This window comes from Seriola aureovittata, chromosome 19 (genome assembly GCF_021018895.1).
Source record: "Seriola aureovittata isolate HTS-2021-v1 ecotype China chromosome 19, ASM2101889v1, whole genome shotgun sequence".
Taxonomy (NCBI): domain Eukaryota; kingdom Metazoa; phylum Chordata; class Actinopteri; order Carangiformes; family Carangidae; genus Seriola; species Seriola aureovittata.
This window is the reverse complement of record NC_079382.1, coordinates 8,977,645-8,990,705: the sequence shown is the minus strand read 5'-3', so window position 1 is coordinate 8,990,705 and position 13,061 is coordinate 8,977,645. Positions and strand designations below refer to the sequence as shown.

General features: G+C 41.6%; 2 protein-coding genes across 2 annotated transcripts; one reads left to right on the top strand and one right to left on the bottom strand.

The window, feature by feature from the left end:
- Positions 1-315: 315 nt before the first annotated feature.
- chga (chromogranin A) lies at positions 316-8,216 on the top strand. The gene is made up of 8 exons (XM_056405601.1): positions 316-574; positions 888-937; positions 1,766-1,859; positions 3,513-3,581; positions 3,699-3,785; positions 4,878-5,201; positions 6,059-6,498; positions 7,230-8,216. The coding sequence occupies exons 1-8, from the start codon at positions 529-531 to the stop codon at positions 7,311-7,313; spliced, it is 1,194 nt and encodes a 397-aa protein (XP_056261576.1). The 5' UTR covers positions 316-528; the 3' UTR covers positions 7,314-8,216.
- Positions 8,217-9,848: 1,632 nt separating this feature from the next.
- ccn2a (cellular communication network factor 2a) lies at positions 9,849-12,657 on the bottom strand. Its single transcript, XM_056405603.1, has 5 exons — positions 12,383-12,657; positions 11,968-12,184; positions 11,604-11,855; positions 11,294-11,505; positions 9,849-11,175 (listed from the first exon to the last, which is right to left on the bottom strand). Exons 1-5 carry the CDS (start codon positions 12,443-12,445, stop codon positions 10,879-10,881), a joined length of 1,041 nt encoding a protein of 346 aa, XP_056261578.1. The 5' UTR covers positions 12,446-12,657; the 3' UTR covers positions 9,849-10,878.
- Positions 12,658-13,061: the final 404 nt, after the last annotated feature.

The following is a 13,061-nucleotide window of genomic DNA, read 5'->3' as shown; positions in this document are numbered from 1 at the left end:
GGTTTCTTGTTTTATCCTTTATTTTCTTTTCAGTTTTATAAGCAAGATCCCTGATGAATCCAGCTTTGCAAGTCTCATGTACACCAATACGATTATAGTAAAATAAAATAAAATAAAGTCAAATAAATGCTGAAATCTCAACTTGTACTTTATAGCACACATGAGCCACTCACTTCTGTACCTATAAGGTTCTCTGAACCTGTACACGCCCTGACAACCACTGAGGTATGATCAGGTGCAATAGTAATCATTTGCCTCAGGATGATGTCACTTCCTTTCTGCACATCGTCCTATAAAAGCGGTCGCTGTTGCGGTGAGGTGTTGGTGGAGAGACCGGAGAGGACGGAGGCGCCACCGACGCTGCAGAAGATTTAGCTCTCCAGAAATACCGAAAGGCGGCGGAGTTTTGTTCAGAATGCGTCCGTGACCCGCCGGACTTTCTTCAAAAGAGGAGAGAATCCCATCTTCTGAAATAAAGCTTCGCTATTTTTCTATTCCTGGAGAGCTTAACGCGCCTCGTTTCCAAACATGATCGGGAGAGGACTGTTCGTTTTGACAATACTGTCCAACTGCGGTAAGAAAAAAAAACAAAAACACAAAAAACAAAAAACAGTGAGTGAAGTTAGCTGATATGACCGCGGAGTGTTTCTGTTGAGAGGAATCTGCATGAGGAGATGTGAGAGCCCGGGTTCAGCACCAAGGACAGCGATACACACAGCGAGAGATGGAGAGAATTCACCTGCACCTTTGGCACATTTAGTCCCCTGCTACTCTGTCATTATGCTTTAGTAACAGTGAGAAACACACGAGAGACTCGGGGATTATAAGATAAAAGATCAGATAATGACAGCATGACACATATTTTGCTTTTCTTGCTTTTCTTGCAGTTCTGTCATTGCCAGTGACTTCAGGTCAGCTGGAGAATGAGGACGTAAAGGTAACATGTTTTAATTATTACTGTTAATGTTATCATTTGTCTTTGTATTAATGGTGTTATTATAGTACTGTAGTAGAAATAGCAGTACACACCACCAGTCACCTGCTGTAGTTGAATCTTTACCAGAAGAACATTCACATTGATGAAATGTACTAAATACTGCCTCATTACAGGAGATCAGGTCTTTCTTCCCTGGCTTGTCACACACAGCAAAGCAGAGACAAATACTTGATCCAAGCAATTTAACTCATTCAAGTACCTTCTACACTGGGAGCTACCTCAGTATGACCTTGTTAAAATCAATAGATACCATTTTGAGACCAATGGAGAGCCTTGACCTTCATGATTTGGTATTACTGGATCCATTTCACATCTTTAGAGAGAGAGAGAGAGAGAGAGAGAGAGAGAGTAGTTTCTAGAATTGGGGTTGGAGAGTTGAGGATACGAAGGGAAGATGTGGATGATGTGCTAAAGAGTGACATCTAAAGATCTGGCAGGCAGAGGCAGAGCACTTAGAATATTAAAATGAGAAATTATTAGCCATGTGGGATTGGCTTAACACGGAAAGCACAATGGGAGTTGAAATGATTTTTGATCTATCATCTAAGAGTTTTTTTAATGTCTTTGAATTAGTGGCCGAGTTAGCACAAGAACTGTGTTCAAAGAGAAGCAAGAGGAAGATATAGCCCTCAGCCTGCAGCTTTTCACTCCCCAAAGCTGAACAACTAGATTCTGTGATATTTTGATCATATATGCTCTAATCAGGGAAATATCAAGCTGTCACAGCAGAGGTTTTTAAGCCTTTCCGTGTACTGTCTTTGTCCACAGGTGATGAAATGTGTTGTGGAGGCGTTGGCAGATGTGCTATCAAGGCCCCACCCTGTGCCAGTCAGTCAGGAGTGTCTGGTCACACTGAAGACAGGTAAGCAACTAGTGCTTTTCCTCCATCCTTTAAACATAGACTGTGCAGGTGCAGCAAGTTAATACAATAAAGCCACACTTAAGTCACCGTACACCGTACTACAGTCCTGCTGTTTCACAACCAGCTAAGGAATTCTTACAAAATCAAATGTCACAGTATTTTTGAACAAATACCTCAGTGACTATTGACTGTTGAGATTTTCAGTATTTATGTGCAAGAAAATGTTTGGGAAACAATCATGATGAGGAGATTATGATTTTATTCATGTGACTCAGCTACAACAGTGTCACTTATCTGAGATGCAGCCTTTAAAATCAGGAGGAAAAAAACATTTAAGCTACAACACAATGATCAGAGAGCTGATATCTAGTCTCAGCACTGATAACTGATAGACATACTTTATTACCCAGCTTGAGCGTATTCAATTTATTCCATTCAAAAAAAAGAAAATCTTTAAAAACAAAGATGGCATATCTAACCTTGACTCCTTTTTCAGAAATGTGATGCTGCATGTGAATCCCATCACCGGGAACATTATTTTTGAGATTTTGGTCCTTTGTCAAGTTTAAGGTATTTTCTGCTATAACACCCTTTGCACATCCAACTTCAGGGTGTCATTTTGTATTTGGCATGTAAACAGTCAATAATCAATCAGTCAATCAATGAAGTAATCCTTTACTTTAATGTGAACCTAAAAAAGATAAGTAAAAGTCTGCAACCCAAGCACAGGGAGTTTGGTCAAGTTTCTTCTTTACAACATTTTATATAGAACAAAAAAAAATGAGGCTTTGAGTTATGCATAAGTTCAGCTTCATTATGATAATCTCCATCATTATCATCACCATGCTCCTACTAATTAGGGCTTGGCAGCTTGTTTACTTACAGCTGACTTTGTGTTGACTGAAAACTGTTTTCTAGCGACCCAGTATACTCTCTCTCCTTTTGCATGGTGAGTGCACGGTGCCCACATCATAAGGTTAATGGATTGATGCAGTGTCTGCTGGGTAAAAAAAAAACGCTGCAGAGAGTTATATACAGCGGAGACCACTAGCACTCAGTAAAGACTATTCAGTTACATAGACAGGGTATTACCTTGATGCTGTCCTTGTTGTAAAAAATCAATAAGAGCGTTACTCGCCGAGCATTTGTTACCGAGGGAGAGGGAAACTGCACACCACCAGAGGGACGGAAAGAGAGGAAGAGAAAGGGGGGAGTCAAAGAGAGAGATGTGAGGAAAGGAAAAAGAACAATCACTGACTGATATCGGAGCACTACAGTACAGTAGTTATCTCTTTTTTGTGCTTGCTGCGTACAGTATATGGTGCCGTTTGTGGGTCAGCAGAATGTCCAGTCCTTTTTGCTGCTGTAATTTACTGGGGGAGTCTCTGTGGGCCAAATGATTAATTGTGCTCTTGCTTTGAAAGCAGTAAATTTCAGGGCAATTAACTCCGATGAACCAGTGAAGCAAACTGCTGAGCCTTGTGAAAAAGTGAAGGGGAATGACACACACCTGTGTTTTTACCCTCATCCCTCCCTGCAGGTTCACTTTATTGTCTTTGTCTTCTCCTTTCTTTTCCTGAGCGAGGTATTCAGCTGCTCATTTGCATGCATTTCAATGTGTGTTTTTGTGTGTGTGTGTGTGTGTGTGCGCAGATGACAGGCTTGTTACGATCCTTCGCCATCATAACTTTCTGAAGGAGCTGCAGGAGATCGCTCTTCAAGGTGAGTCACAGATCGCAGGCAGCTGATGTCTGCGTGCTGAACATGCTTGTTTACATGTGTATGAAGACAAGACAGGTGGCACAGGCAGTAAGCTTGAATAACACATTTTAATCTTAGGTGGCCAAGAGACAGTTCAGCTGCAAAGAGACGCCGCTAGACCTGACACAATGACACAAACTCCTCAGACTACAGATGACATCGCCGGTGAGTGTCTTCAGTAGCTCTGATGCATGGGAAACGGTCTGGGAGAGTCAAGTGCAGTCACACTTTGCTGCATTGCTATGCAGTTTATTTCAGACCAACAAAATTTCAGTTGGTTCCATTCAGAGGAATACAAAATCAACATATTAAAATGCACCGACTGTCAAAATGATGTAGTACTTTCATTATTCGCCATTTTCTGTTGTCAGCAAAGCAGGGCTGACAAACAGTGGAGAAGTGCTGAGGTGAATGTAAACCCTGCTGACGCTTCCTGTGGACAGAATCAGGTCATACATACTGAGGTCCTTCCACCTGACAGCACACCTGGGTGTTTTTATTTTAAGTCAGTGAAGCACAGTGTACAAGTAGCAAGAGGAGAACAAGAACAGTAATGACAAAAAAAAAAATTCTGTTTGCTAAGGTGCATTTCTACTAACTCTGATCTGCTGTATGCTCCCTGAGGTCCAGACTTAAAAATGACATTGCAGCATGCTTTATAGCCGACTTCATTCCTGTGCTCACCTAGAGCTGTCTCCAGCTAATGTCAACTGACGTTAACACACACTTTAGTAGCTTTACCAATATAAGTTAGAGTTTCAACCAACCATTATTGATTAATCTGTTGACAATTTGAATAATTGTTTGGTGTAAAAAATTTTCAACAGTAATTAAAAAAAAAAGGCCACAACAATTTGCCAGAGGTCATGATGATGTTTCCATCTTCCTCCCTCCATTGTCAAACTAACTCTCCAAAACTAAAAGATATTCTATTTACAATAATACAAAACAGTAGCAGCAGTAAACACGTACATTTGAGAAGATGGAGCTGTCAAATATTTGGCATTTTGATTGAAAAATTATGTTTAAAAAAATTGATCAAAATAGCTTCTTTTTTCATCAATTAACTAATGAACTAACTAAAATCTGACATACTGACCCAACTCCGCTGAGCTAAAACACACAAATCTGACAGAGACAGCACTAAATGACCCCTGTAATAACCTGTAGTGCTTCTGTGTAAGCACCCTCCTTTAACAACACTGGAAAAATCAATTTCTTCCAGTGAATTAAATTTCTACTGCTCCCCATTTTTAGATCGATCCATGTTAGAGGCTTTAGGAGGCCCCGGTGAAAGATCCATCCTCTTGCAGACGAGGAGGACGGGAAATGGGGATGGAGAGGGCGAAAAGGATGAGAGCCGGAGAGATGGAGAGTCTCGGGAGGACAATGACATCACTGAAGAGGTGCAGGTGAAGAGGCAAGATGACGAGAGCACAGGAAGTCCCGTCTCTGAGTCTGTGGATGAGTGGAATAAGGGCAAGGCTGAAAAGAGGGAGGAGGAAGAACAGGAAGAAGAATATGAAGCGAAGAGAGCTAATTCAGAGGAGAATTCAGAGGAGGGAAACAAGGATAAGAAAGGTAAGTACATATTTCTGTCTTTTCTGTGTCACTGAACTGTTACTTTCAATTTAAAAGCACCAAATGCAAAAACAGGTACAAAACTAAAAAGACGACAGGAAACATGCAAATTCAAGTTTAGATCTTGATTTTTTAAGAGTTCAGTCAAGTCTGATTTATCTTTCCTCAAGAAATAAAGGACATCCAAGCAAATGAAAAGGCTGACGGATGTTGACCAAATGCAGATAACTGCATCTTAAGATCGGCAGAGTGCAGAAGAACTGCCTTGTAGATGAAACCGCCTGCCACCACGGCCACGGGGCTGGGTGATTGATGGAAGTGCTTCCATCTACATGATGAATTTCAGCCCCCCCCCCAGAGGGGAGGGAGGCCAAAATGGCTGGCATAGTGACAGCACACTAACAGAGGTGATTAAATATCTCCATGTACTGGAATTTCAATGAGCTGCTGTGCATTGGTTACAGCTGGAATCATTCGCCATCATCTCTAAAACCATCCTCAGATCAAACCTGCAGTCAAGATTTATCTCTTTTTATCTCCTAACCTTTCAACAGATTAACAGAGAATTTTTTTTTTTCTGACATAAAATGGCAAAGTACAATGAAATACGCATACCTGTTCTACAAAAAGGGAACCTCGGCCAAGTCATCTGATTGCTCCTGCCATGCTGTTAATTCCCATAAAGCACAGCTAGCAGTACTGGGGGCCGAGCTGCCAGCTGGCAAGAAGTATTTCATTAAAAGAAGTGAAATCTTGCTGATGTTGGAGAGTGCTTTGCTGGTCATCTGGTAGATGTGTTCCAGTAAGAAAACAGACAAAAAAATAAACCCCCATTTTTTTTTATTTTTCATTCCCAGGTGCTGGATCTGATGAAAAGAGAGATGATTCCAGAAACAAATCAAAAGAGAAGAAGTCTGATGAAGTAGAGGAGGAGGAGGAGGAGGAGGAAAAGAAGAGGTCTGCACTTTTCTCACACAAACAAGAAGGGCAGCAGGGGGAGGAAGGGGAGATGAAGAGAGGGAGCAGGGAGAGCCTAAAGAGATGGACCAAGAGGGGCAAGGGTTTGCAACTGAAGAGAAAAGCAGACGGAAAGGAGGCGCAGCAGCTCAACGGTCAGCAGGAGGAAGTTCCACATCATTCAAAGGAGGTCACTGAGGACGACGACGAGGAGGAGAAGAAGAAGAAGAGAGACACACAGAGGAGTCCAGAGGAGAAGGAGCTCCAGATGATCGCCAGGAGGGGACCAGAGGACAGGAGGGTGTCGGAGGAAGAGGGGAGTGCCAGTAGAAAGGCAGAGGTGAGCTTCCCTCTCCTTTTATCTTCCAACATTTAAGTGGGACATAAAAGAGACAGAGATGACAAGGTTTAAAGGAATAGTTCAACATTTTGGGAAATAGGCTTGGTTTCATCTTGCTCAGAGTTGGATGAGAAGGTTGATACCACTCTCATGTATATCTGTAGAATTTGAAGTGATAGACAGCAGCCAATTAGCTTAGCTTAGCATAAAGACTGGAAACAGAGGGAAACAACTAGCATGGCTCTGTCCAAAGTAACAAAACACTGCACCCATATGAACAATAAATAGTCTGGCACATAAAACATACAGTTTTTACACAGATTAAACAAACCACATATAACATGTAACTGCTAGTAGTTTTGCCAGCTCATAGGGGCCAAAACACAGAGTAAGAAATTTGTATTGTGCTGTTAAAATCTGAGCTCATCCTACAGATCGAATCCTGTGAAGATACAAAATGGCACAGCTGCTGCCCTTCAGGATTTTCAAACGAAGTTATTTACTATGATAGCCTTGATCGTGGTAAACTGTTATTCATTTGTTGCAACAATGAGGCTAAAAGAGGCAAGTTAGGTCATGATAATGTCTTGTTAACAACCAGAAAAAAAACATGGACGCTAGTTATGTTCTGATATTTTTAAAGTTGCTGCGCATGAAAAGTTTCATACAGTATACTGTATATCACATGCTGTATCTTTTTCCCACATGCCGTCCTCCCATTGTCTCTGCAGGAGCCAGAGATTGAAAGCCTGGCAGCCATCGAGTCGGAGCTTGAAAACGTTGCCCAGAAACTCCATGAGCTGCGGCGCGGCTGAGAGAGAGAGAGAGACTGGTACAAAGTTGACACGGCAACCTCCTCTGCCTCCTCGTCCTCCTCCGCTTTACCAGCTGCCTGGTTTCCACAGATAGAGCGTGTGAATATGTGACAAGTTTTTATCTTTTGCTATTTTTCTTGAGGATGCCCACTTGCGCCACACTGCTGCAGCCTCCCTTGTGACATTCTGTCCCTCTCATAGAGTAGCAAACAGTAGATGCACATTGCAACTAGACATGCATACTAAAACATACAAATGCACCAGCTCTGTGCTTTCAAACATGTGCATATATTATTCAGTGCATTCAGCCAGGCTCCCAAAGGAAAAATCTCTCTGTCAGTGAAGGTTGAAAGCTTGTTTTCCTTAATTTTCTCTGACAATCATCTCTGTCTTTCTGCAAATGTGTCTCGCCTGCTTTTCAGATTATTTTAACACTGCACATTGATTTATGTGAAAGGTTGGGACAGATCCAGGTATACACACACCAACAAGGTGAGGTTGTACAGTGACGGCATGTACACATGTACAAAGCTCTTTCTGAGATGCTTACTTACTTATAAGGAAGAAGAATACATGCTTACTTATTATTATAGGTACAGTTGACTCTAATCAAGCCAAGGCAATAAATGAACATTTTTAGCAGATAAATGGCTAGATTGTAATCTGACACTGTATGGAATTTATGTAAGAAAACAAATAAATTTAATCCGGAAATCTCTGTTTGGTAAACCCATTTAATGCCTCTAAGATAGAATTAATATGTACATAATAGAACTGATGCAATAAAATGCATACTAACAAATGTATAGGTGTGTAGGTATCTTATTAGATGTTTGACTGGTTCAAATGATCATTTGTTTCACATGGCATCTAATTAAATTGAAATGAAATTGGTAAAGACAAGTGGATTACCAGAGTGAAGATTCATTCAATACTGTATAATATGTTTATATACACTATACTGTATTTTTACTCACACAGTCCACAGTGAACCTCACTTCTCACTGTACAGAGACATTCATTTACGCTATAGTTTCATTCCGAACTTGTTTGTGTCTGTGGGCGATGAAGCTGAGAACATGAATCATCACCCTGACACACAATCTGTTTATACTGTTATTCAATTCGAAGACGACAACATTTTAACCCTTGGTTTGGCATCTACATTATTCTGTGGTTGTTACTATTCAGAAGGAATATAGCCAGTGTAGATTTGAATCGTACTGCGCAGGGTTAACTGGCTTTGCCACACAGCAATATGTTAAGAGCTCTTGAGCAAAGGTAGAAATAAAATAAGTAAATGGATTGAAAGGAAACAAACACGTGGGCAGAGGAGAAACTGAAAATGTTAAAAAAAAAAATAAAATTCTCGGGCAGCTTAAATAGATACAGCTGCTGAAATCTGAAACTGTTAAAGTCTGTGTGATCAGGCAACCATACATGCAACTACAGAGTTTTAAAAAGCCTCAATACCATGAGAAAAAAATATAACTTATCAAGTTTTTACCTGCATGATATTGTAAACTAAACACTGTTAAAAAAGAAAACAGCTATTTGAAGGTGGTTTTGTGTTACACATTCATTATAAACAGCAAATTTAACACATTATGAAAATGGTTGACAAAGAGAAGGAAGAAGAAGAACAGATTAAATAGATTACTGGCAGGTCTGACTTTTTGGTTTAGCCTACTATCGGACAATTCTACACAGCAATGGGTGTAAAGAGGATGATGCTGTAACAGCCTAGAGATGTTACAAGATCTTCATGACAACAAAGTGAAAAGGCCACCAGATGGCGACATTACTCTGCCTCGTTCCTCTTTCCTGCTCTCAGTACTGTCAGAGAGGGAGATATGAAAGTGCCGTAGCCAGCCATAGCCACATTAGGACTTTTTGTTCTTTGGAATCAGGGTTTGTTTTTTCCATCTTGTCTTAAAATACAAAAAACAATACTGTTTAATTTAAAACTCTCAGTTCAGCTAACAAATTGATAGGAATTTGGAATTTGGAAAAATGGCCTTCCAGTTGTTTGCTATATTTGAACTCGCACATCTTTTTGTTTACTGAAGAAGTAGAGCATTACACATGAAAGTGGAATGAAGAATAACCAAGCAACATACTCAGTCAAAGAAGAAGAAATTCAGAAGAGTTCATATGTTGCTCCTGTGGTGGGAATAAAACATCCATAAACACGTACTGTTGTGGATGAATCATAGAATATCACAGGATAGCAGTTTATTTTAATGAGTTTAATTATAAAGAGAACTAATTCATGATTAACCAGTTTTCCTCATGTGATTCACTTCAGCTGCAGACTTGACATCGGGAATGAGTGGTAATATTTTGTTCATAATTAATTATTACTTGCACTGTCTGAAAAGTTGAACAAAGTGATGCTCAAGTCATGCAGGTGACTAACGTGTTAAAAGTGTTAAATATGCTTTGACATGTCAGCTTCCAGATGTAATATGTGTTGTCAAGTAAATCTGATACATGCACCAGAATTAAAGACCAAGAACAAGCAGAGAACACGTGTTTGTATAAAAAATATAACATTTTATTTCCGCTACAAAGTAAAACATGTAACATTTTTGTCACACTTCTCAATAAAATAGTAAAAAATACTGTTGACAAAAAATACACTATCGATACATTTCGAAGCACAGAACAAATTTGGCTTTTAAATTAACTTAAACTGTACAAATATATACATAATTTACACATCAACAATAAAAAAGGAATGAAATTACAATTCTTCCAGTCTTTTCTTCTATTTTTGTACAAAATAGACACTCTGTTTCTATAGAGACTCTTCCTTCTGACCTGAATCAGTAATAGTCAACTCGTCTGTTTTTTTTTTTTTTTTCCTCAGTGCCGTGGCAAAGCCCACTCTGTTCCATATCTAACCCTTAACTCAGCATGCTGCTTTCTTTTTCATCCACATGCTGGGTGGAAACTCTGACCTTTCCTCTACTCTGTGAGCAGAGTGAACAGCGTAGATACAGACAAGGCTGACATTCAGGCCTGCACTAACAAACACAAACACACACTCACATACACACACACAAGGACACATTCAGACCTGTTTGGACAGGGGAACACTGGCCTGCTGTGGTCTGCGTGCTCCCTCTTCAGCTGCTTAGAGTTTGCAGGTCTGGTCTGGGCTCGGCGGGTGGAGGGAGTTATTAGACACCTCATTATTTTAGAGGAGGTCAAGGTTTAGATAAGGTATAAAAAATGCATACCAAAAAATGGACGGGTTTGTAAAAAGGATTTCAAGGGGAATGGGAAGAAACCTGGCAGCAGGTTTGTCAAACATAGAAGTTATAGTGCAGGAATCTCTTGGAGCTGCTATGCAACCCTCTGTCTGAGTCAATGTGGCTGATGTGCATCAGCCATACAAAACACACAGACACTTAGACAAGTGTCTGGACTACTTTTACAATGAGAAAATGACAAATTAAAACATGAAAAAACATATATACTGAGCTGCAAAATGAGATGGAGTTCTGTTTTTTTTTTTTTTTTTTTTTCAAGTCATAAGCTCTGATCGTCCTTCAGTGGCTCATGCCATGTCTCCCATCATCTTCTTGTAATACATGGACTCGAAGATGTCGTTCTCCCCAGGGCAGTTGTGGTGGCAGGCGCAGGACTTGATGAACATCATGTGCTTCTTCATGACCTGTCCGTCGGGGCATTTGAACTCCATGGGCAGGGTGGTGGTCCTGTGGGGGGTGCAGCAGCGGCCGTCCAGGCAGACGCCACAGAACTTTGGCCTGTAGGACTTGGTGGTGGTGCAGCCAGAGATCTCAAACTTCATGGGCTTGGAGAGTCTGGGAGTACGGATGCATTTTTTCCCTTTCTGCAGGAAGAAAATGAAGGAAAGAAAAAACAACTTCAGCAGGCATTCCTCAGCAGTTTAAGTGCTTGTATTTTATCCGTAGAGATTATTGGAGCAGTGCAGTTTGACAAAAACTCACCCTAATGCTCTGCTCCAGCTGTGACTCGCAGGGTCGCACCATGCAAAGCCGGGTCTGTTTCTCAAGGCGGCATTCACGGTTATCATTGGTGACCCTGGTGGAGATCCCAAGGCCACAGGTCTTAGAGCAGGCGCTCCATTCAGTAGTCTGAACCAGGCAGTTCTCCCTCATCATGGAGGGATCTGGGCCATAGGTCTCCTCCTCTCTGTAAGCTGTAAACACAAGAGGAAACACTTGATTAGAAAGACCATCCTGATTAAGTCTCACTTAGAAAAAACACTTTACGATGCACAAAAGCAAACTAACTTACCAGGCAAAACAGAGCCCATGAAACTGTGTCTATAGGGAGAATCACACTCCCACTCCTCGCAGCACTTCCCTGGCACCTTGACCCGTCTGGGCATGGGGCAGTCGGGACTGGGCAGCCGGATGTCCATAGAGCAAAGAGGGACACAGCCAACAGCTCCATCCAGACAGGTACACTGGTACTTGCAGCTGCTTTGGAAAGTCTCTCCGCTCTTGTACACCATTCCTCCAAACACACAGGTGGCTCCATCTCGAGCTGTGGGGGAAACGACAGGGTAAAGGTCATGATTCAGTTCGTACACTTTTAAGGTAGACTCCCGTTGTGGCGTATGGTAGAAAAGTCATTATTTCTTCTTTCAGTGGCTCACCTGTGCACACTCCTATGCGTCTGTTGATGGGGGCTCCGAAGTCACAGTAGAGGCCTTTGTGCGGGTCACAGACGTCTTTCTCGGTGCAGAGCTCCCCCATCTGTTTGGCACACACCCTGCAGCAGCCACAGCCGTCCAGCACAAGGCTCACTCCAGGGGCGCACTGAGGGGGAGTGGAGGGGCAGGAACACTGGCCGCTGCACTCCTGACCTGCAGCCTGAGGTAAATATCATCAGGTGAATATCATCTCCACATGTTGCAACATAACTACAGTTATACATCCAGCAATGTCTTTTAAGGTTAGAGCTTAAGTTTTGACAAGAGTAAAGTTTAAGGACTCGCCCATATAATTAAAGCCTGCAATAACACAAAAACAGCAGTTTAATGTCATTTTCAATGGTTTTTCTCAACTTACCGTGTATGAGAGCATGATGCACAGGAAAGGCAGCAAAATCATTTTCTTCATTCCAGCAGACATCTTTTCTTCTTTGTAGGAATAGATTCGAGTTTTTCCTTAAGTCTTGTTGAGAAAGTCTTCCTTTAGTCTTAGAGTTTGAGCTTGAGAAATCTTTTCTGATCAAGTCGATCTCGTTTTGTCTCGTAGCGTTTCTCTGCTGCTCCAGTCACAGTCTTTCTTTCTTTCTTTCTTGGTGAAAGCTAGAGTTTAGCTTCGGTAGAGGAGTTGATCTGAGTTCTGACTGGAGAGGCGAGCTCCCTTTATACTCCCTGGCCCTCACAGCACGTCACTGGGGGCTGAATGGAGAGCCAGCCCTGGACAAACATGGACATACTTGGCATTCTTTCCTCGCTTCCTGACCCCCACTCCAGACATCCCACATTCCTGCTGTCTGAAGGCAAGGCTCTGCTGCTCGGCCAAACAACACTGTCTCTCTCAGAGCAGCTTTCATCTGGAATGGGAGGTTAAGTCTGGTTAGAGACCTGGGACCCCACACTGGGAATTCCTGAAGACTGACTTCACAAACAGACAGCCGGTGCCTATAAATATTAATTTTAAAAAAAGAACAGAAAAAAAAAACTTAAGCGCAGTTCAAGAATGAAAGCACAAAGAGCTTTACGTGAAAGAAGAACAGTTA

What these genes read in the sequence shown, in the direction of transcription:
- chga (XM_056405601.1), top strand. Translation starts at nt 529, where the DNA reads ATGATCGGGAGAGGACTGTTCGTTTTGACAATACTGTCCAACTGCG. An exon ending in GCAGGAGATCGCTCTTCAAG is followed by an intron (nt 3,582 to 3,698) that starts GTGAGTCACAGA and finishes TTTTAATCTTAG; the next exon opens with GTGGCCAAGAGACAGTTCAG. An exon ending in GACTACAGATGACATCGCCG is followed by an intron (nt 3,786 to 4,877) that starts GTGAGTGTCTTC and finishes CCCCATTTTTAG; the next exon opens with ATCGATCCATGTTAGAGGCT.
- ccn2a (XM_056405603.1), bottom strand. Translation starts at nt 12,445, where the DNA reads ATGTCTGCTGGAATGAAGAAAATGATTTTGCTGCCTTTCCTGTGCATC. An exon ending in GCATCATGCTCTCATACACG is followed by an intron (nt 12,185 to 12,382) that starts GTAAGTTGAGAA and finishes TATTTACCTCAG; the next exon opens with GCTGCAGGTCAGGAGTGCAG. An exon ending in ACGCATAGGAGTGTGCACAG is followed by an intron (nt 11,856 to 11,967) that starts GTGAGCCACTGA and finishes TTTCCCCCACAG; the next exon opens with CTCGAGATGGAGCCACCTGT.